The sequence below is a fragment of the Diuraphis noxia genome, unplaced genomic scaffold, assembly GCF_037042655.1.
Source record: "Diuraphis noxia isolate RWA-SAM2 unplaced genomic scaffold, SU_Dnox_SAM2 contig0004, whole genome shotgun sequence".
Lineage (NCBI taxonomy): Eukaryota > Metazoa > Arthropoda > Insecta > Hemiptera > Aphididae > Diuraphis > Diuraphis noxia.
Genome location: NW_028301714.1, coordinates 60,355,045 through 60,380,496, shown reverse-complemented (window position 1 = coordinate 60,380,496; position 25,452 = coordinate 60,355,045). Strand labels below are relative to the sequence as shown.

At 29.2% G+C, this 25,452-nt stretch overlaps 1 protein-coding gene across 2 annotated transcripts in view; it reads right to left on the bottom strand.

The window, feature by feature from the left end:
- Positions 1-25,452, bottom strand: part of LOC149056271 (uncharacterized) — a 49,157-nt gene that overhangs the window by 21,555 nt on the left and 2,150 nt on the right. The window contains exon 2 of one of the 2 annotated variants that reach the window (XR_016191349.1): positions 3,367-5,407. Coding sequence is in view for 1 of the 2 variants with exons in the window: in XM_089225445.1 (XP_089081571.1) it covers positions 4,679-5,404 (726 nt within the window). In the remaining variant the exon portion in view is untranslated. Of the gene's footprint in view, positions 1-832; positions 5,408-25,452 lie in introns of those variants that run through there. The other variant, XM_089225445.1, reaches the window with a different exon arrangement.

The following is a 25,452-nucleotide window of genomic DNA, read 5'->3' as shown; positions in this document are numbered from 1 at the left end:
GTATACAAATATACTGTTAGTATAAATGCATAATCAAAATTCACAGGAAACGAATTTAACACATTTTGAGGCATTAAGAGGTAGGATTTTCGGGCTACAAAGTGAACAGGTTCAGCTAGTGTACTTTTTTTCCGTGTAAACCGGCTGCAGAGGAGCCTCCGTGTGAACAATACTGATAACAGTGATAACACTACAATACTCCTCTGCTGCCATAATATATAAATGTTTACAATGCACTAATACACACATTTACCATTTACTCAACCATTATATAAATATACAATATTATGGTTGCTTCATCTTACAAAGTAAATATATTAATACAATCAATAAATAGATAAAATTCATTTAGGATATTCCGTATCATGAAATGTATTTATAGTATCTTATAAACATAAAAATAAAATACTATGAATAACAATATTATTTAATTTAGATAACATTTTCTTACTTTCGTTGGACATCAACACATACCGTTTCAGAACGCTCAGAAATTCACAGAGATCGTAATTTTTTTATTTCGAAATACCATATTAATATTCTATCAACACTTGATATTTTTTTTTGTATTTGTTCGGGTTGAAAATGTATTAGATAATTAACTAAAATATAAACTAAAACCCGCATAGTCAAACATTTTGGTTATTATATTATAATACATTAACAGGTAATCATAGTAACAATCATTAAAAAACAAAAAATAATAATTCAAATGTTGGTTTGTCCAAACCAGGAAAAAAATGTCAAGTAAATTAAACCAACAACTATTAACTATTTTTGCATTATTGTTTGAATAATATCTAATATTTTTATACTTGATAATTTAACATACGTTTCAATTATTGGAGCCCGCTATTAATATTTTTATAAAATATAATTAATAACTATTATAGAAATACGTTACTTAGTTTTTTATTTATGAGTATTAAACTTCAGCCGTATCTATATGAATAAAAGAATTTTAAATTTGATGAACTAGTATATTAATAAAGCCAATATCTATTTTTGAAAAATTATATGCATATTGTTAGAAAAAATATAATATTATATTATATCAACAAAAGTTTGGTGAAAATGATTACTTACACTCCCCACCCACCTTCAAACTAAGCCGCGGTACCACCACTGATTGTATCCATAGACACCAACCTTTTACAATAATAATTTATCGCATAATGAATCAGCAGCAGATACATATTATCATAATATTGTTATTGGTTAGTGTCGTTAGTGGTGACATAGAACTGTGAAAACAGAGATAGGTAGTATAGGTACTACTGGTATTAAGTAGTAGATACCTATTAACATGTTGCAATATTCCAATAAGTATAAAGGATAAGTAAAGGTACACGGATAGGTATTGGGTATATAGTATAAAATATAATGAGAGTAAAATAAAAAACTTAAATGAATTAATTTCAGAATGACTAAATATTATTTATAATTCAAGAATATAAATAAAACATATAACAATAATTATTATTCATTATAATTTATAGGTACATCAAATAATTTAGCAGTAAAATTAATATAAGTTTTACCGACTGAAAGTAGGTTTTTAAAGATTACCAAGTAATAATAATAATAATAGTAATAATATATTGCATAATGACATAATGTATATAATAGGTAACAAAATGACTAGATAATTACAATGAGATTCAAATGTAATCGTTTAACAACTTTCATAATTGTTCAAAGTATGTCTTACATACAACGAAAGACAGAAAACAAAGTCATGCTCACAATTGTCAATTATTAATATTTATTATGGCCTATGCCTTATATAATGCAAAATTATTTATTTTTAACCCGAATTTAAATAGAAACATTATCAGTTATTTGTATTTTGTATAGATAATGTACCTATTTACTTCCAAGATTTGTTTACTAAATCTATTTCAATCTATTCGAACAATAAAATATAAATATTTGTGGACACTTGTACAGTATTTACTAATTTGTTTCATAATAATAAATCATTAAAATTTAAATGATTGATTGTGTATCAAAAATCTCAATATCTTACAATAAGCCAATAAAATCATAGTATATAACGAACAACGATTGTTATGTTATTTAATTATTCTTCATGGCCTCATGGGAATCGGGAATGTATAATGAAAAGTAAAACGTTATCAGTTGAACTCTATACATTTAGTATACCTACCCAAAATTTTAACTATTCTGATAATATATTATAATTATTTATTTTATTTTTCTATGAGTATTACCTATTTAACGATAATATCGTATTGCGAAATTTGTATGTAGGTAAACACTGAATAAAGTAATTTATTAATAGTATATATTATATTATAATAATATGATTTATACACTATTAATATATATTTAATTTTATACGAATTAAAATATAAAAGCTATATATTACTAAAATTTTGAGGATAGATATTTTGAAATAAAATTATTATAATAATCGATCAGACTATTTTGTGATTATATTGTTTTGAGATAATTTACAGAATGCTTATAATACGGTTAAATTATTATCTACTCAAACGTATACAACATTAATATTTAAGGCTTACACTCAAGCTTTTATTTCCATCAACTGTATAATACTTTTGTTAAAATTAATTAGTACCATTGATTTTATAATATAAAATATATTATATATATATATATATATATATATATATATTATATATATTATATTAATATATATATATTTTATATTAATTTATTATATTTTATAGTATAAAATCAATGTTAGTACCAATCAAGAATATCAATTTTTTCTCAATATACAATATATATATATATTTATATACAGTGTGATCATGATTTAAGGTAACACTAAATATATCAGGTGGATGACCGTGTATTGCGATTGGGTTTTCGGGAAGAGATAGGGAGTACTTAAGTCTTAAATACATATTTTCAGTTAAATTTCAAATTTGTAACACTATTGGTGTGCCCATGCGCAATACAACTTATATTTTTTTAAAGGAAACGCTATTTTTTTCTACATATTCAGATAGATTATTTTTTTTAAACATTTTTTTGTATCAAAAGTTTTTTCTATCTACAAAACTGATCAAGTTAGTGTAAGTCAATATTTGGATTTATGCATAATACGTGTTTAATACAATTTTAATTTATAACCACTGGAAATAATATATTATAACTTACTACTGTAATAGGATTACAATTTCAAATTTTCAACTATATTTATAGTGGAATTTTGTTTTATTTTACAATAGCTCTAATAACGATAAAATAATCAGATAATAATAATAAAATAAGTGTGAAATAATTAAACATTATTTTTAGCGTAAGATTTTTCATAGACTGTATTAATTAAATGTATAACAAAATACTTATAATGCTAATGGTAATAAATGCAAATTAAGTTAGTTACTAACTTTAAAATAATTAAATTAATTTATCGTATGAATTGTTCGATGTTTTCACCACTATGTTCTAAACATGATTCCAGTCATCTCAAAAATTCAGTAGAAATGGCCGCCTTGATTTGATTTCAACAGATACTCATTGAAGTGCCCAACAATATTAATAAATTATTATTATTTTGTAAGTAGATAAAGTAAATTAATTAATTAATTAATTAACATTTATTTGGCACTGATATTATTATTTCCCGTGGTTATAAATGAGAGTTGCATTAAGAGGACGCTATACCCGCATGCGTTGTCTCCGTCTTACAAGTGCGTAACATTGCAAAAACTGTTTCGAGTGGGAAAGAACCGAGAAAGCTACAGTTATAACTAAGAAACGAAATTTTCACCTCATAAAGAGGATAATTTTGTCTGTGCAATATCGTTTTTATTTTTTCGATATCAGAACTACAAAAAAAGTTATTCATGCTTAAAAAACACAAAATGAATGTATTATAAAACAATAAGAATTTTTTTTGTATAAGTGATATCGAAAAATAAAAAACGATATTGCACAGACAAAATTCTCCTTTTTATATGGTGAAAATTTCGTTTCTTAGTTTTAACTGTATCTTTCTCGGTTCTTTCCCGCGCGAAACAGTTTTTGCAATGTTACGCACTTGTAAGACGGAGACAACACATGCGGGTGTAGCGTCCTCTTAAACACGTATATTATGCATAAATCCAAATTTTGACTTACTCTAACTTGGTCAGTTTTGTTGATAGAAAAAAACTTTTGGTACAATAAATGTTTAAAAAATAAATAATCTATCTGAATATGTAGAAAAAAAATAGTGTTTCCATTTAAAAAAATATAAGTTGTATTGCGCGTGGACACACCAATAGTGTTAAAAATTTGAAATTTATCTGAAAATATGTATTTAAGTACAACCTATCACCTCCCGAAAACCCAATCGCAATACAAGGTCATCCACCTGACAAATTTAGTGTTACCTTAATTCGTGATCACACTGTAATATATATATACATATATAGATAATACATATTATAACTTAGGTATTTCGGTATCATGTAAGCATGAATGCATGATGTCTAATAAAATTATTAATTTATATAAAACAGTTTTAAAACTAAAGAAAAATATTTAAATGGCATTTTGAACATCATTAAAGTACCTACGTATTAGAGAGCTAAAACCAGAATTAAATTATATATATAAATATAAAGTACTGACTGCAGGTTTCATAACAATTTTCGTTTGATTAAATAGCGTTAATACCTATATAACATACTTTGAACTATGTATTTTGGCAACACTTGACATTTTGATCATTTTGTCCATCTTTATTATTTCCGTGTTTCACGTAATCTACAACTAATTCTAATCCGATAAGAGCCGTTAAGTCCTTACAGTTTTTTTTTTCGCCACCTTCGGTTTGCGCTGTTTCAGGACCGTCTCCTTCCACGTCGATAATTTTTTCTTCCTCCGGCGCCACTTGTTTGTATATTTTCGTCAAGTTTCCCATCAAATAACTTGTCCCTTGTTTGTTGTTGATGTTTTCGAGTTCTTCCACTTTGGATGGTTCGGGTACACGGAAAGCCGAATAATGTCTGTCCTGCTTTAACGGATCCGAACGTATTTGTAAGTTCAGTGGTTCCGCTTCCGGAGTCTTAAAATACACCGGCGGGTAAGTAGGTGGATAAAATGGCGGGTACCATAATGGAAATTGCGGTTCCGTTTGTGCGGGTGGTGGTATCGGTACAAAATCCATTCTCTTTTGCTTGGCTTCAGACTGTAATTCGGCCTTTCCGCTATCCTTCCAGGTCCGTTTTCGTCCTCTTTTATTCAAGGATAAGGGTGTGCAAGATTTTGCCTGTACGAATCTTTTTAGCATTTCGCTAAAATATAATCCCGGTGGTACAAATGTTGAGTTCGTCTGATACGGAGGTGTGGCCGCTAATAAACGACTTATCAAATCACCATTTCGAAAGTCCGACGGAGACTCGCGCACTGTGCCCGACATAATCTGAAAAGGATAAAGAATATTTTTATTACAGAAGTTATTATTTGACCGTAATGTAATAAAAAATAAAACTACAAATATATTAGAAACAATAATTATAAAGTCGACTATTACAGCTGCTATAATATTTATCTTTGTATTATAAAATTATTAAAAGTATACAACAAAAACGTTATTTTCGATTAAACTGTATATACATATTGAATATCTATTACATTACACATATAGATCTCTTATTGATGTTCATTTCATTAAATGCTATATACTATCAATGGAACAGGTACAATATTTAAAAATATTATAATAATTTATGTAGGATTATTAATTATTATAAATTAAATTATTATAAACCTATTTAGTATATCTAATTTTGAAGACATAACGTTATTTTTATTTTATTTTTTTTTTTTTTTTACTAGGATGAGCCACAAAAACAGATTATTGGCTATAAAAAAAGGGTTAACATCTTTGAATTGGTACAATATTATATAAGATTATATAAATTGGTAGATTTCAAATATTTCAATGTCGGCTGGATTAGGACCAAGTGCTTCATAGAGGTTGTCAGCAATTTGGAGATTGTATCAGATGTCCGTGAAGATTCGGCAGTAACAAATAACGTGTTTGACTGATAACGTTTAAATCAATTAATATGATTTTCAGTGGAGAGAATTTTCACTTCAATTTATTACATTACATAGCATATAAGAGTAACAAACTCGAGTAATATGATCGAATCATATATTATACTTGTATGTAGAGAATTAGAGAGTGACAAAGTGTGCAATGATTATGTGTTCACTCAACAATACAATTGTACCGAATCAATGTTATTATGATAATTTTATTTTCGGCCGATGACAATTCGTACACTCCAGAGATTTATGTGAAAGTTTTGAATTACAATTGGACGATTCGATGCGCAGAGTGATGAATATAAAATTCTATTTACGCGCGGTCTCGTGGCGTCCGAAAATATATATTATAATTTATAATTGGTAGGTATATACACTGCAGCAGTGGAAAATAATATATGCACGTCTAGTTAACTATAACCCCAGGACTCATTAGTCATCATCGCCCTCGACAACACCACACATGCATATACGTATATGCCCGTCCCCATCGTATTATATCATAATGTACATATACATATATTATGAATACCGCAGCCGGCATTTTTTGCGCAAGAGCAAAAAACACGCAATCACGTCGAATGGACTTCGTTTTGGATTTACTACCTCCACCGTAATTGTATCCAACAATCCACCACCAGCTGTCCATGTTATTATTATTATCCGAGTACTACCTGACAACGTGTAGTGGCATAATCCCGTCAAATGCAATTGTGTAAACTAATTTACACTATTTAAAATGAAATAATCGTTGTGAGCCGCGCAATAACAGCATTGTACGCAATTTAAAATGCATATATATTATGTATATATTAAAATAATACGCAAGGTGATTATTTATCACTAAACAACGATTTTTTTTCTGTAAATGTATGTTCTTAAAAATATTATTTTTTTTACCATGAAATTTAAAAAAATATACAACACTGAATAATTGTTAGTAAAAATTTATATTATTATCTTTTTAATTTTCTGAATAACCATAACTGATAACAATATTACACATCATCTTAAAGTCAATGCGCATTGCACGCATATGCATGAAACGTTATACTTAACTATTTTAAGTTATAACTATACACTTTGCTAAATATTTAAGTTTCACAATTTAATAATAATACAACAATTATTAATAGCATTTGCAGAAAGTGGTCAATTGTTTATAGTCGAAAACCATTGGTGGACGGTACATCCGGTGTTTGTCAATTGCACCGATTTTTCTAGATTACCGATTACCTGAAATCTAAACATCTTTTGCGCCGGTGGATTTATCTTATCCCAAACTAAAAAGGTATTAAACTTTTGCACCAGTAAATTAATCACAAATTAATTAGGTATACATCGATTGCACCAGGAAAATATAAATATTTATAGATATTATGTTATTTTAATAAGACGTATATATGTTACATATAAAATCACTATCGAAAATTGGAAAAATAGTAATCAAACATATCATCGCCATCATGCCAAAACTGGCCAAGTGTTTAATTGTAGTTTTGAGAAAAGGTAATTTGAATGTTTAATATCGATTTAAAAATCCAAAACTTAATTAATGTTTACAAACCTAATATCAATAAAACCGGAATAATATATACTTACCATTATTGTACTAAATTTTAAATCATAATGTTTGGTTAAATTAGTAAATCGTAAATTTACCAACTTAAAATTTTAGTAAAAAGTGATCATGTGACAATGTTTCACTTGAACACAGTAAAAAGTGACCAAGTAAAAAGAATGATGAACTTGGTCATTATAATATATTTAGTTAAAATAAATAAAATATCTTATTAAGATCAATCAATATAATATCAACAGTATAATTAGATATAGGTATTATTATACATTTTTTGTACTCATTAAAAAAAAAAATGTATATAATATTAAAACCTATTAAAATAAATAACATTATTTGTAGGTATACCTTTTATTTGTACCTAGTCCTTTTTTAAAAAAAAAATTAAACACTTTAAAGCATAAATAAACATAAACTTAACATTTATTTATATAAATCAATAACAAGAGGTTTGTTTATCACAGTACTTAATATTTATAGTAATGAACAACATGTTTAATTAAAAAAAAAGATTATACTTTTAAAATAGTTATTAACATAAAAATAAAATGTATACTTTAAAAAAAAAAAACAAAACTTATTGTTAAATTCTTTATATTAAATTTAAAACTATAGTACCTTAGTTACCTTAATCAGTCTTAATGTAAACTTATTAATTATCAGAATCATTTTCAGATTCAGAAATTAAAATTGTATCCTTCTGTTTTGAACATGATGGAATACTTTGATACCATTCATGAAATTCTACAGGAATGGCTTCAGTCTTACACAGTTTCATGAGATCATTTTTTTTCAATGTTGAAATTGGTCTTGGCTTGTCATATAATTGTTTAATATTGTCAGGATATTTTGTTGGTCTTCCTCTTCCACTTACACGTATACTTTCAAATAAAGGAGTAGAGAGTGCTCTGTTGATAGTGTAGCAGTGTGGCCACATAGGTAATTATAGGTTTATTGTTTTACAAAAAGTGATCAACTCGACACTTGGACAAAAATGTTATTATTAAAACCCGCAAAAAAAATGACCAAGTAACTTAGTCAGTTTTAACTTATTCAAATAATGCTAAATGTCGAGTTAGTCAAAATGATGTGTTAAGTGGCTCCCAAACTATTTATTATATCACTTGGTCACTTTTTTCGTATATTAATAGGGACAAAATAAGACATTTAAACATGTTATTTCACTTGGTCACTTTTAACACTTGGCCAGTTTTGGCATGATGGCGACGAATTATGTAATAAAAAATGGTAAAATATTAAAATACATATTATTATACAATAATATTTGTTAAAAATGATGAAATATCGATATGGATATCATAATGATTATTCGTACTTCAGTGCAATATCACTGGCGCAATTAATTGGGCGAATGTAAGTTCCTACACGAGACCTAGCAGGTAAACAAGATACATAATATGTTAGTTCCTACGCGATAGAATAAGGTACATATGTAAGTTCCTACACAGTAAAAAGCAGGTACATGTGTAAGTTCCTACTCGGTAAAAAAAGGTACACGTGTAAGTCCCTACACTAAGTACATATATTGTAAGTTATCAATCTAATATCAGTTATATCATATTAAAATACTATCATACATTTTAATTCTTTATTCTATACAATATATAATTCTTTATAATATTTAATAATTTACTTAATAAATATTCTCAATTTAGTAATTTAAAAAATAATAATTGTAATATAATAATAATTCGTCATTTATTTATTATAGTATTTTATAGATGTAGATTGATAACTTATAATATTCGTAGTGTAGGAACTTACACATGTATAGTGTATACCTGTCTTCCGTCGTGTAGGAACCAACATAGGTACCTGTCTTCCGCCATGTAGGAACTAACATACGTACCTTTTTTTTCTTGTAGGAACTAAAATATCACATATGTAGGAATTAACGTATGTAATTGTCTACCTGTTACCCTCGTGTAGGAACTTACGATTCCCCAATTAATCTATAACCTTTTTTGGACCTCAATATCGTCCGGCGCAGTTGATGTATTAGTGTATTACCTTTTTGAATCCCAATTTTTTTTTTCTTTACCTGTGATTTCTGGCGCAATTGACATATACCTGATATAGGTACCCGATATGTCGGTACACTTTAAACACAATTAGTATAGTTCAGTAATACTCAAGCCGGTTCTTACAATGTCCGGTTAGTGTCCGTAACTTTAACCGGACATTTCAAGAACGGTCCTCAATATATTAATATTTGACATTTAAACACAATACAATATTATTATATTAAAACAAAATGATATTATTCTGTTATGATGAACTACGAATTATTAGAGTTTAGAGTTAAACACAAGGCTGTAGATAGTACTGAGAACCATTTTACAAAATATATAGTTGTGATTGTGATTTTGTGAAGGAGCCTGTTGTCAACACTTATGCCAACGAAGTCGACCAACCAAGTAGCAGGACCAATTCAACGCGGCTATATACACTGCGTCGTAAACGGGCAATGGGTGGGTACGGCACATACTACAAGGTACTTAACCATATAGTTAACTCTACTAACTACATAACTCAATAACACAACTGAATTAAAATACTATTCAAGATTTCAAGATACTTGCTGACGCTATCTTATTATTATAATATATTATTTCAAATGACGCATCCTTTTCATATAATCCTATGATGTCATACTACTAAATTTATGTATCTACCAATATGATAAAATTGTACCCACTTACAAATTACAAAGCAGTAGGCATCAACCCAAACTCTTCTAGTTCTAAGAAAAGTGGGCCACTTTTCACAAGAACAATATATATACCACTGGGCCAGAGCTGTCCCCTGTTTTACATATAAACTGATTCACTAAGTATGCTAAAACCTATTTTTTTCCTTTATTGATGCATTTTGCAGTCAAATTCACATTCTGGTATTTTTTAGCAGTATACTTAAAATTAATTTTAAGATTTGTTGTAATCGTCATTTGCTTTAAAATAAAAATAATGTAAAAACACTGATAATATTCTTAGTTTTTACCGTTTAGTTTAGTGGATCATTTAATACATTCAATACTAAAGCCTAAAGGATTATATATTTATATTAAACTAAATTTGGACTCAAGATAAAAAAAAAGTTAAATTTTGTTATATATTATTACTTATAGCCTATATTATATAGGTAACTTTTTATTAAATTGTATTTCCAAGACATTATTTTTGTTTTCTTAGCATATTAATGTATTATTGATATTTGGGGCCAACTTATGATGGTTTTTTCCACTATTACCTCCTTCCTCTATACACGAGTTATATGTTCACCTACGTCACTGATATTATAAATAAATAATAATTTATCATCGGCAATCGACGAAACAACTATACATGAGATATTAATATGATTATATTATAAATTTATAATACTCGTTAATACATTTATATAAAGTAAACATGTGAGAGAAACTACTCGTATTAATGTCGTGTTTCGCGTACAAACATAAAGACAGTAATAAATAATTATATACCTATCTGTATGTCTGCATATTAATAATATTATTGTTTGCGTCATTTCTGCATCATAATATTCGATATCATTGTTCCCGAGAGTTTTAAACTACATAATATTATATTATATTGTACTATGAATAATATTATATTGTTATTTATGTATTTATGTACCTACTGTAAATGTTTTCTCAAAATCGTGATTATTAATTTTTCGTTCGTTCGATTTAGGGAAATGAATATTAGAAAAAAAAAAAAAAAAAAAATGTAATATTTGAAACCAACCGACGAGGAGTAGAGGATACCGGAAACAAAAGATGTGACAGGCACCGGGCGTCGGTCGGTCGGACCCGCTGTAGATAATGCGTATTATGCACAGTTGACAACCGGACAGACAATGCGAAATAATATTCTCGTCTGCGATGCGAATAATTCAATTATCGCAAGTAAATGGGAAATTCGAACCCAATTTGCACTGCGCTGCACCGTCAATCCCCTCCACATTTCCCATTTCCATTGTATCACATATTATACACTCGCGCGTGTACACACCCGTAGAACAATCGCTACACGAACACATAACATAACGCTTGTGTGTGTGTGTGTGTGTGAGTTTGACATTCATGTTTCCTACGGCTATACGTTTGTCATTTAGGGGAACAATCATCCCTTCATGTTCTCTCCGTGGTTATAGGTACCTTTACACTACATAATATGCGCTGCAGTATACCAAAGTCCTATATATATATATATGTAGATTAAACGCATACCTAGACTTAAGACTATATATACCTACCTACGTAATGGGTGCACACACACACACACATATTATACATAAATTCACACCACAGTGATTAAAATGATATTCGTTCGCTGTATGATAAAATCCTCTACATAAACTTTTAACTTTTAAATAATAATAATAACATAATAATATCTGATATTATATTATATAATCTGTGTTATTACATAGTGCTCGGATGGCGTACCTACATATTTCATATATAGCTACATCACTTTATATATAGTTTATCTTTATAGGTTTATTTTTCATCTATATATAACTAATATTTAAGTCTATTAATGTCTATTAATGTCTCATTGAGTATAATAACTAATAAGTGATGAATACGTAAAGTTTCATAAATTCGAATATTCGATCCATTATAATAAGTACCTGCTTTACATATAATATAGAACGAAACAAAAACATAACATTTTAATTTTAGGACTATGCATCTCCTTTATTTTATAAGCTGTTAGTTTTTTTTGCGCTCTCGTGAAGTGAAAAAACTTCTACTCCAGAATTTTGGGGAGGAAATACATATAATTTAATATGGTAGCCATTTGTTTGTTCACACTTTTTTCTGCTAATGTTGATGTCTACGAAGTCTTACGAATCATAAAAGTATTTTTCCAAGTTCCACCGACGTTGTGTTGAAAAAATCAAATTTATATTCATTTATTCAATGCGATTCTCGAAATTAATAAATAATACTAATTAAGGTCATCTAAGGGTAGAAGAAGAAATTTGAGTAAAATAGTGTAAAAATGTTTAATTTATTTAAGTTGTAAAATTCTTTTTAGTTACGTTAGATAAATATTACTACTAAGTCGTTATTTTTGTTTGTCTAGTTTATAATAGGTACTAATTATTATTATAACACTATCACATTTATAAGAAACATAATGGAATTCGTTTATTTTCTATTATAATTTATAACATTAGTTGATTTGTACGAATAATACAATCAAACTAGTGGAGCCGTATAAGAATATACAATGTACATAATATTGATCAGTTGAAAAGTTTTCAAGATTATAACTATATACGTATAGCTATATAACTGTATGCGTTTCGTTGATCACGTATGAATGTACAAGTATCTAGTAAGTGTACAACTATATTATGAATACGTCCGACTAACTAGTAACTTTCAACATATATATATTATATAGTATGAAGTTGGTAATTGTATTAAAATTTAGGTACTGTTGCAGTAATAATCATTAAAATCACAGTCTTAACATAATATATTTTATGTAAATATGCGTTTCGCATTAAATTGTCCTACCTATATAATAAATGGTAATTTACTAATTCACCTAACCTTTTCAGGTATCCAATAATTTTCATCAGTTAATGTCTGTAAAAAATATCACGCACGCGGCTTTACGCATACCGATTACCGAAATAGATCTGAGACTGGTGTTTTTTCTATGTAATATAATAATTACAGGGGCACAGGGTTTAGAAATTTAGAATGCAAATATGTATAATGATGAAAAATCCATAGCGTATACAAAGGAGAACAAATCTTCGGGGAATGGCAAACTGCCGAATAGTAGTATACATATTATACAAATACAGACCAGATGAACAAAAGACTCTACCCCGATGCAAACAAAAGGCAATACGCCCTGTATATATATTATGCGGTGTATGATCTGCGAGTTGTTTGTTGGTCAGAAATAATGCCGTCTTATTGAACCCCGTGTGGGCCGTGGGGTTTTCGAATTAGGCAAAGTGCCTTTCTAATAATTCAGCTGACCGCAAAACACCGATACTTTGGTTTTAAAAATATAATTATTGATTTTTTAAGCAAAAGTCGAAAATCTGTTAACTATAAAATCATAATATCTTTTTCAATATAACATAATAATGATAAAAAAAAAACGCACACACATTCATTAATGATGTATTGATGTTATTGTTTTTTTGAAATCTATAAAAATATGTATATGTAGTGTACACTCTCGTCAAAATAATTTAAAAAAGTAACAGTAATATAACAGCGCAGCCGTCAAAATTTCATTTAGTCATAACTTTGGCTTATTTTTACATCTCGTCTAGATTTGTGAATAATTTGGAACAAATTAACAAAAGGTCGCAGAAAAATATTGATAATTTGAATTTAAGAGGTCGTGGCGGGTAGATTATACATATTTATATCATATGTTGTTGTTCGCCCGTCCGGAATAAGTATCGCAATTTATTGCATTTGACGTGGTATAGCCTATAATAGGTATACCTTATTCGGAACAAGATGCGTTTACATGAATATTCATCGTTATAATAATATACACCTCACTGCGTGAAGTCGTGCGGTTTGTTACTGTTTTTAGTGCGTAATGAACGACTTGCGGGTGTTTTGTCGTTTTACAAAGTTTACTATATTATACACGTATTAATTATGGTTTGACACTAGACCTATTACAAGCGATAATAGTACATAATAAAACAATAATATTATAATATAGATAAAGGACATGCACATAACATCTCGAATATATTCGCGAACACGTGGTCGGTCAAATGTCGGGAATTATTCACAACGAATATTATGATTTGCCTAAATATAGCTGGTGCCTGGTATACTTGGTGCGTGGTAATGGTAGATATGTGGTTTAACTGTAAATATAGAGAAATAGCACAGAATATAGTTTTAAGTGTATTAAGTATGAAGTTATTATGATTATTGATAAAATATATAGATACACTTCTTGTATAACAATAATTAATAAGTAAAATTATAATAAAAAGCAAATAAAAAAAAAAAAAATAAGTAAAACTTATTTGCATCACTGTAATATCATATACATAATTCAATTATTTATTTATGTACATAACTCATTGCATTCGAGATGTACTCTCTGTTTCGGTCACTGAATGCGAACATTATTTATTAAAAATCGACTAGGTACAACTGGTACAAGTGAACAATAGTTATTTTATAATACACAATAAATTAAATAAATTGTTCAAAGTTTGCTCTCTATTTTCAGCACGACGGAGCTCCTGCTCATAATGCTCATATTATTAGAGATCATTTAAATCGGGCATCCACCAGTAAATCTAACAGATTTAAAAAATAAAATCGTAGTTGCGTGTAATAACCTTACCGAAAACCAAATAATGTCAGCAACCAATAGAGGATGTCTACAGCGTTTTAATTTATGCTTCGACAATCACGGAGCATGAACAATTTATTTTATTTTATGTGTAATTATAAAATAACTATTGTTCACTTGTACCAGTTGTACCTAGTCGACTTTTAATAAATAATTTTGTATCCATATTATGTTAGTTGTGTTAATAACATTTCTAAAACAAAAATTCGTACAAATATTTATAAAGTAACCAATAAGAATTAATTATAAATGTTTAAAAATAATTTAAAAAATGTATTATTTAATTAAATTGACATATTGCTCTTATTGAATCAATATTGAACTTAGAGCCATAGTTGATGTATGAAAATGACTTCAAAAAAATAGGCTTATCAGAATGTGGTGTTAAAAATAGGTGTTGCTATTTAAAAAAAAAAAGTTTTTACTTACTGCGCATGCGAAAACCAAATTCTCAAAAAATTTTGAAATGTATCGAAAAATGTGTATTCATATACTACCAGTTTGTAAAAAAAAATTGATTTATTCCAAACAAATCCGGCCGAGAAATTCAGTGTTCCCTAAATCGGTGAACATACACTGTATAATATATTATAATGTATAGTAAGACGAGAATACGAAATTAGTAATTAATGACATTGGACAATCGAAGCGTTCAGTCAGCATCAAAACTGCAGAGACAATAACCTAAATATATATACATATATATTTATAGGTATGTTATATAAAATAACTACTATAGGTATATATATATAAGAAAAACGGTAAAAATAATAAAGAAGACTAAATTAAAATCCTTTCTGAACGAAGAACGAGACTGTTTGAATTAATGTCAAATAGAATTCTAGGTAGAATTGAAAACTTTGTTGATTTGCAACTTATATCACCCATTCCCCTTTCCACTTCACGCATCCTATTCCGTGGATGCTAATTACTCTGAAAGGGACCGAAACTTTAATACTCTTTGAGATTCGTACCGTGCTGCACCACTGCCGATTTAATTACAAGACGGTTGTTTAATGCCCCCTACTTCTTCGACAAACTAATTAAAACGCCGGAGACCTGAGAAAACACTATACCTATCCTTTCTTTTCCTCTCTCTTTTCTTTTCCCTTGTTTTTCTTTTTTTCGCTTTGTAAAGCAGCTAGCAGACGATTTCCATGGATACGAATCTGTTTCAATTTGTCGCTCCCTTTCGCACCAGCACATCACAGACGACGAATGACGACAACAACGATTATTATTATATTGTGAGGAAAATACTAGCGAAGTGTTGTCGTCGTTATTGAATACAAAACAGAATTTATAAATGAATATTACATTCGGAATTTCGTGCGTTTTACTGTGCATACTATATCATATTGTATTATTATAATATTATCAGTACACAATAAATAATAAATAATGTAAATAATTCAACATTGTAAAGATGAAAAATAGGTAATAAATAGGTTATCAATTAAACACACGCCTCAACTATTTCAGAATAGTATTTTCAAATTATTGGGTTCTCTTCCTACATAATATACATAGGTATAACCCATTATATACATTAAGCGTAACAAGTACTTGGCAAACTTTTAATATTCTACTCACCTCGACAACTCCATTGAACGTTCAGAGTAACAAGTAACATATTATATTATAATTTAAAATATTCATCTGAAGACGTTATTGCGATGTGATGTAGATATTCAAATTAATAGTTTACCAACTGTGTATTTGAAACAAATTCAATACGACAAAGCTGGATTAATTTACTGGTGAAAAGCAAGACAAAATAAAAGTTTTAACTAAAATGCAATTTCGTTATAATGTTACATTAGAGTTCGTGACAATAAAGCGTCTCCGATTTGAAAAGCCGAGAATACAATGAAATAAATTAAACATTATATAATTTTTATCAATTTGAAATACCCGTAGGTATATAATATAATGTTTTAAAATTATATTATATTATTATGGTTATCATCATATTATTTATTTTAAATGAGTTTCAATCGTGAATTCTATTATACTTATTTCATATAAATGTATACATAAATTATAAATACAGTACGTGTGTTACCTCCGACCGACACACACGTGTGCCACGGTCACCGTAAAACGCATTTATATAGCTTCCGATAGCAGTAATACTCTACGAACAGCAATTAAGAAGGTATGTAGACACACTATTGTTATCCATAGTTACAGCAGGTGCCTAAAACACTCTCTCCATATCCAAAAATATGGACCTCACCAAACCCAACTCCCTCGACTTTTCACAGTACGTTCCTCAAACCAACAACACTAAAACTTTCGCCGAAACCACAGCAAATATACAATTTCCTAAAAAAGATCAAGCAATCGTTTTTAACTCAATCGAAGATGTCCCTCAAATAGAGTATATTAAAGCTTTCAGTCAACTCACTTCACCAACCAACATAACATTCGCCTCTAGAATATCTAATAACAGATTTTGCATTTATTTTGCAAATAAAAATATCGTGGAACAAATCATTAGCCAACAGTCACACATCGTCATTAATAACTCAAAGATAACATTCCGTCGTCTAATTAACCCAGCCAAACGAATAATACTATCTAACGTGCAGCCGATTATCCCTCATGATGTAATTAAAAACGCTATCGAAAATTTGTCAATTAGAATACTATCACCGATAACTTTTATAAAGGCCGGCTTCGCTAATGACGAATACGGGCATATTGGCAGCTTCCGCCGTCAATTATATATAAACCCAGACGATAATGATAAATTACCCAGCTCAATACTAATAGTATTCGAGCAAACTGAATACCGTATCTTTATATCAGATGATACGGTAATATGTTACTTATGTAAACAATCTGGCCACACTTCCAATCGTTGCCGTAAGGCAACAGAATATAAAATTACTGATTCTCAACTGCAACACCAAAGTACTATCTCAGACGGCTATGACGCAGATAATACCAATGTACAACACGATATTGAACATCTACCCAACACTTCACACATTAGCCAACCACCTTCACAAGAACAAGTAGAACAAGTTAAAAGACCAGCGCCTTCATCTACTTCTAGCAATTTACAGACGGATAATGTTCCCCCCACAGAAAATATAATTAATTTATCTCAAACAAAAACTAACGCGCAAAACACACCAACCAATAAGAGCTCATTAGCAACAAAATTAATAGAGTCACAATCCAAAGAAAAAAAAGCAAACAATTCAACACAACCGCCTCCAAAGAAACCAAAACGATCAAACTCCGTCGAACAAATTATAGTTAAATTAGACGAGTCGTTATTACCAGCCAAATTGGAATTCGAAAAAATACCCAATCTTAAAATAAATTTTAACCAACTAAAATACATAATAGAAAACACACTTAGCATCCCGAACCCCTCTAGTGTTCTAAAGGAGTTCAACATAGCACCAATGGAAATGATCGAGATTCTGGATTCAATCCGCCCCAAGATAAGGAATCTTAGCATCAAAAATAGACTAACCAGACTTTCCAACTCTTTACTTGAGATAACTCTAGATACTGACCCTACCATAAAGCAATAAATATAAAAAAAAAAAAAAAAAAAAAAAAAAAATTAAACATACGCATCTACATGTCCTTAATACTACAATGGAATCTGAACGGGTTTTTCAAAAAACTCGACGAACTTAAAATCATCTTATCAGAAACAAATCCCGAAATAATATGTCTGCAAGAAACAAATTTTAAATATGATAACACAGGAAAATTACCAAATTGCACAGGATTCAGTAAACACCGAACTGCCGGAGCTAGAGCCAGTGGCGGAGTAACAATATACGTAAAATCTGAATATCCCAGCAAAATTATCAATATTAATACGCATTTCGAAGCTATAGCAGTATCAGTGAAGTTAAGACAGTTAGAAATTAATATATGTAATATATATATCCCCAATCAACTTGACTTCACCCAAAATGACATTGAAAATCTCTTAAACCAAATACCTACTCCCTTCATTATCACCGGAGATTTTAACAGCCATAACCTCATGTGGGGATCTATGAACACCGATAGGAGAGGAAAAGAAATTTATAAAGCATTTGGTAAAGATAGCATAGTAATCCTGAATAGCAATGAACCCACCCACATAAACATTGCCAACGGACAAATGTCCAACATTGATTTATCACTCTCCAATGCATCGTTAGCACAAAGATTAGAATGGATTGTATATAAAAACATAACTAGCAGTGACCACTTTCCAATCATCATCAAATATATACCACTGACTAACGATCCTTCTCCGGTCGAAAGGTGGAATCTAAAAAAACCCAATTGGACACTATACTCTGAACTATTGGAAGAAAAGATAACAAGTATAAAAGATACAGAAACAGTAAATATCAATACACTTGTAAATACTTTTACCAACTCAATCCTACAAATAGCAAATATAACAATAGGAAAATCAACCTCCAAGAATGGAAAACCTAAAGTACCCTGGTGGAATCATAACATTAAAACTGCTATCGAAGAAAAATACAAGGCTTTAAAACAATTCCAATTATCCAAATCCCAAGAGGACTTTATAGAACTTAAAAAACTCAGAGCGAGAACAAGGTACTTGATTAAAACCAGTAAAAAATCATCGTGGGAAAGCTTCACAAATAGTATCAATGCAAAATCCGACACGAAAATAATATGGAATAAAATCAAATCCTTAAAAGGACTCAACAGAACTCGGAAAATAAATCTTATAGTCAATAATTCCGACCTACTATGTAACGAAGAATTAGTTGCTAACCTATTGGGCGAATATTTCTTCAATAACAGTAGTGATTCTAACTACTCTCCCCAGTTCCAAACCTACAAACGAAAATGCGAATTGGAAACAATTCCAAATACTATAGACCAAAATAAGATGGACCAAAGCCAACTAAACCTACCAATCACTATGGAAGAAATCACATACACTCTTTCAAGATGTAAAAGTCACAGTCCCGGTCCTGACAGCATACCTTACATTTTTATTCAGAACTTCGGACCTAACACCTTAAAACTAATGCTGGCACTGTTTAATAGAATTTTCACTGAAGGTTCATGGCCAACCACATGGAAAAAAGGCACAATAATACCAATTTCTAAGAATGAAAAAGATAAGTTCAATCCCGAAGGGTATAGGCCAATAACTCTTTTAAACACCTTGTCAAAAATACTTGAAAAAATTATTAATTACAGACTCACTTGGTTACTAGAAAAAGACAAATACCTTTCTAAGCAACAATGCGGTTTTAGAAGAAATAAAAGCACAATCGATACTCTTACTCATATTAATCATGAAGTAAATCAGACCTTTAAGAACAAACAAATTATGGGGCTAGTCAACCTTGACATATCCAAGGCTTATGACTCAACATGGAGACACAACATCTTAGTCAAGCTTAACCAAATCCTGTGCAAAGGCAAGATACTCAATCTGATAACCAACTTCCTAATAGACCGGCATTTCAAAGTCAAAGCTAACAATCACTATTCTGAGGAATTCATCCAGGAAAACGGAGTACCACAAGGTTCAGCATTATCGGTAACTCTTTTTCTTATAGCTATAAATGACATAACCAAAAGCTGCTCACCACCCGTAAAATGCAACTTGTTCGCTGATGATTTCAGTTATTCATGTCGTAGCAACAATATAAGTTCAATACAAAAATTCCTACAAACAACCACCGACAATTTAACAGAATGGGCCAATAAGACAGGATTCAAATTCTCACCAACTAAATCCAACATCATCATATTTACAAAAAAAAGAAATGTCAGCGAACTAATAATTACACTAGACAACACTCCAATTCCAACAAAAGAATCAGTCAAAATACTTGGTATTTTCTTCGACCGCAGGCTCACATGGGCAACCCACATACGCTACCTTAAAACATCTACCAGTCAAACACTTAATATTTTAAAAATATTATCTCACACTTCCTGGGGAGGTGACTCTAGTACACTTATCAAAATTCATAAGGCAACCATTCAATCGAAAATATATTACGGATCAAACATATACAAAACAGCATCCCGATCTATTTTAAATGCAATAGATAGTACCAATAATACTGGACTAAGGCTCGCGATTGGCGCTTTTCGCAGCAGTCCAATTTACAGCATATATAATACAGCAGGCGTACCCATACCTGAGATTAAAAGGAATGACCTATCGCTTAAATACATGGTTAGATCCTATATATGTAACAACCTACCACTGCCATTAGAAAACTCCGATTTATATGATGAACTAGGGAAAAACGGCATTATTATGGATCAATCAATGACGAGAGAACAATTGTCCCCACCCGCATGGACTTCCTCTTTCGACATAAATACGGAACTCAGCTCCTTTCTAAAACAACAAACTCCACCAGAAATTTACAGAAGACACTTTCAAAGCATATTAGAAAATTACCGAGATTATCAAGAAGTTTACACGGACGCATCCAAGACACAAGACCAAGTAGGAATTTCAATAATACTAAGGAACCAAAACGTAACATTGAAGCTACCGAACACCTGCTCCATATATACGGCCGAGGCAATAGCGATACTTGAGGCGATCAAAACAACCTTAGATGATGAACACCCCAACCACATAATATTCAGTGACTCCTTGGGTGCCCTTAATAGCATAAAAAACCAGTTCAAACCCGGCGAAATAGCAACAAAAATACTGAACAAATTAAATGAAGCCTTGCATAAAAACAAACAAATCACTCTCATGTGGGTCCCCGGGCACATCGGCATCGAAGGAAATGAACTAGCTGATAAACACGCTAAGCTCGCAGTCACAAGCTCCGTATGTAAAATTATTCTTGGATCCACCTACAACGATCTCAAAAAATACATAAATGACATAACTAACACCAGATGGCTCAATACTTGGAAACAACAAAACACCAAGCTTAACAGAATCAAAAGCAGTACATTTAGGTGGTTAAACAGCTCTTTAAATAGAAAAGAAGAATCGGTACTCAACAGATTGAGAATAGGACACACGCGACTTGCACACGGGCACCTAATGGCTAAGGAAGAACCACCATTATGCGAAGTATGTGGTGTCCAAATATCAGTGAAACACATAATAACAGAATGCCTAAAATACCAGCAAGAACGTCAAAACATCGGATTGGACACGACCCTCGACATCGCATTGGGACCCAATGCTGTGGAGAACAATAAGATGATCTTTTTTTTGAAGTCAACAGGTCTTTACAATTTAATTTAATGATTCACATTTGTTTTTTTTCTTTCTTATATAAATACTTAGAAACCATACTGTTATAACTTATCTTTAATATTGTAATCCCCTTTAAAAAAAAAAAATGTTGTAAAAATCTTAAACCATGTAAACATACCACAACTGTAACTAATGGCCATGTAGTTGCCGAGTTTTTATTTGATCAATAAAAAAAAAAAAAAAAAAAATTATAAATATATTTTACAATATCAGTTTCATTGTTGTAAATAATTATAACAAGTATTCATAATATACTATAAAGAGTTTTTATAGAAATTAATGAATACATTTAAATTTTAAATTTTTTTATAAGTACTATCTCTTACTTTTAAGTCTTAACAATATTTTATTGAATATATTTGAATATTTTTCAATATTGATTTGTTTTGAGACATGATGCGTATAATTGTTTATACTCGTACTATCTATGTGATTATATTAAGTTGATGCAACGGAAAAATTATTGTTTTGTATGCATAATATAATAGTGTGTTTAAAAATATAGGTACATAAATCAGTGCATTTCAAAAACTTAAATATAATATTAAACATTTGTAATATTATTTTTAATTTATTAAAAATATACTTTCTAAACTTTAAGCTGTAATTAAAAAACATAAAAAAACATATATCACGTCAAATATTAACCCTATACTAACCAACTGGCAACTATAACCGAAATGAAACAAATCCCTTTTTTATAGATAATAAATATAGATTGTAATGTGATGTTAAACGTTTTCTTCACAAATTAAAAAAATGTTGCTAACAAAACGTAATCGCAGAGAGGAAACTTTTTCCATTAAAAAAAAACAATTAAACAACATAAATTAATATTATTTTTTTTCTCTTTCAGATGGACAAAAATCGGAATGGAAATTAATGAATCATTCCATAAAATATTTTCATATAGGTACCTATAACACGAATGTAAATTCGCATGAAAATAATTATTTAAGTCCAACCGAAATGTCTTCTTTTTTTAATTTAAACAAACGGATTTTGAAAACACTGTTATTTATACCAAATACAAACAAGTTAAAATTAAAAACAAATAAAGAACCCGGTTGTTCAGATTGGGACTTGATTTTCTTCGCCCATACCTAGGGTTATTATGTATATCTCGGTACAATAAGCTATGTAGTAATATTTATATATTATATAGATTCAAATTTTAGATTAAGTTAAAAATGTTGCCACTATATATATATTATTTTAATGATAACAATAGCAATAATTATACTTTGCTGAGTTTGCAGTCGTAATTTGTAAATACATCAAATTATATTTTAATTTTTGATTGTAAAACTAATTTTTAATCTATTGATACTTATGTGAGATAAATTGATACAGTTTTTTTTTTAACTATTGATTAATAATATGTGTATAATATGTTCATGGTGGAGACTTGAGAGAAAAGTTATGATTTAACGTAAAACAATTTTACTTAAGCTTGTTTTGTTAAATTTATTGTATTAAATGAATAAATGTATATATAATATATTACCATTGAAACATTTTATAAAATATTATTCTTTTTTGCGTTTGGTATTTAATTATCAATAATTTTAAATTCATAATACGAACATTAAATTATGCAATCTGGACCACCCGAGTCTATAATATTGCTATTACATTTTTTATCTATAAAAATTGTATTCAAGTTTATACATATAAATTTCCGCAGTGAGAATATTATAATTATTAATTATAAATAATGAATTTATCTATTTGTTATACATTGTTATACATTTATAACTGAAATATAGTTCAATATGGAGATAATATTCGAGTAATAATGACTTAATTATTACTTTATGTCATATAATTCTTAAAATCTATATAATAATTATTGAGTGCTTTAAAATCTTATGCTTAATTCATTAGGCATGCTTAATGAATGAAATATAATAGTTGGCTTAGCAAATCAAATAATTTTGAATTTATGTCATTATTCAAATTGTTAAACCTATATATATTTTTTATTATTATTAAAAGTTAAAACTGTATTTTCATACATTTTCTTGTAATTATTTTAAACAATGCGATACAAAAGAATATTTTTTTAAAAGTATATAATATATATGGCTATATGATGAGACTTAAGGACCACTATATATATATGATATTTGTGTTTTCATAAAACAAAATGTGCATTAGCAAGGAAATATCCGTCTGTTGATGTATTTTAATTTCAATATCTCAATATAAAAGAAAAATCGTATTATCTGAGTGCTTTAGTGCGTGAAAAATGTAAACTGAAAAAATGAACAAAAAATAAAAATAAAAATCTCTTAGGAATAAATTAAGACGATATTTCCACGTTCTGTTTTTTAACCAGACACCTTCATTACAATAGTGAGAAAAACATTTTTTCCCTTTCTCATCATCTGGATGGGGACGCGGTGTGGCGTGGTTTCAAAAATGCACCGGCTGTATAATTTACATAAATTGGACGGATGTCCCTCAACGGGAGTTAGAAGTCGGCAGAGATTAATGACGTCATTTTGCGAATATCACTAGGGTAAAAAAAATATATTTATTAATATTGATGATCGGTGTAGGCTAACGGAATTTTGAATAATTTAAGTTACCCGAGCAGATAATAACAATATTATCAGATTGTCTGCTGCAAGAGGTATTAAAAATGGCACTTTATATAATATGAGGCGACATGCAAAGTTTATTACCGCGGGATTTTAGTCGAAAAATTACCATAATCTCAATGAACTTGGACTTGATGACATAACTTTGAACAAATATTTCTAAGCTGGTGGTACACACATGATATATGTATGATGTGTGTATATTTATGTTATATAGTAGGTATATGAAACATCGCATTGCAATTTGCAAGCAAAGGGAAAGCAGAAAACAGGGTTCACAAAAGTTGTTATTTTATCAATCTATTAACTATCCAAGTCATTAAGTTAAATAAGGTAAATATTACTTATTAATTATTATACATTGACCTACTGAATATTATGTAAATTAATTTTACAATACAATATCACAAATTACTGTTATTTATATTTGATTATTTTTGTGAGTATTTAATACTATAATATTAATATTAATTATTATTATTTTATTCACGTACCTAGAGAGTAGTTAATACCAGGTATTTTAAATTAAATTGAATTTTACTACACTATTTTGTAGACAGTCGTGGC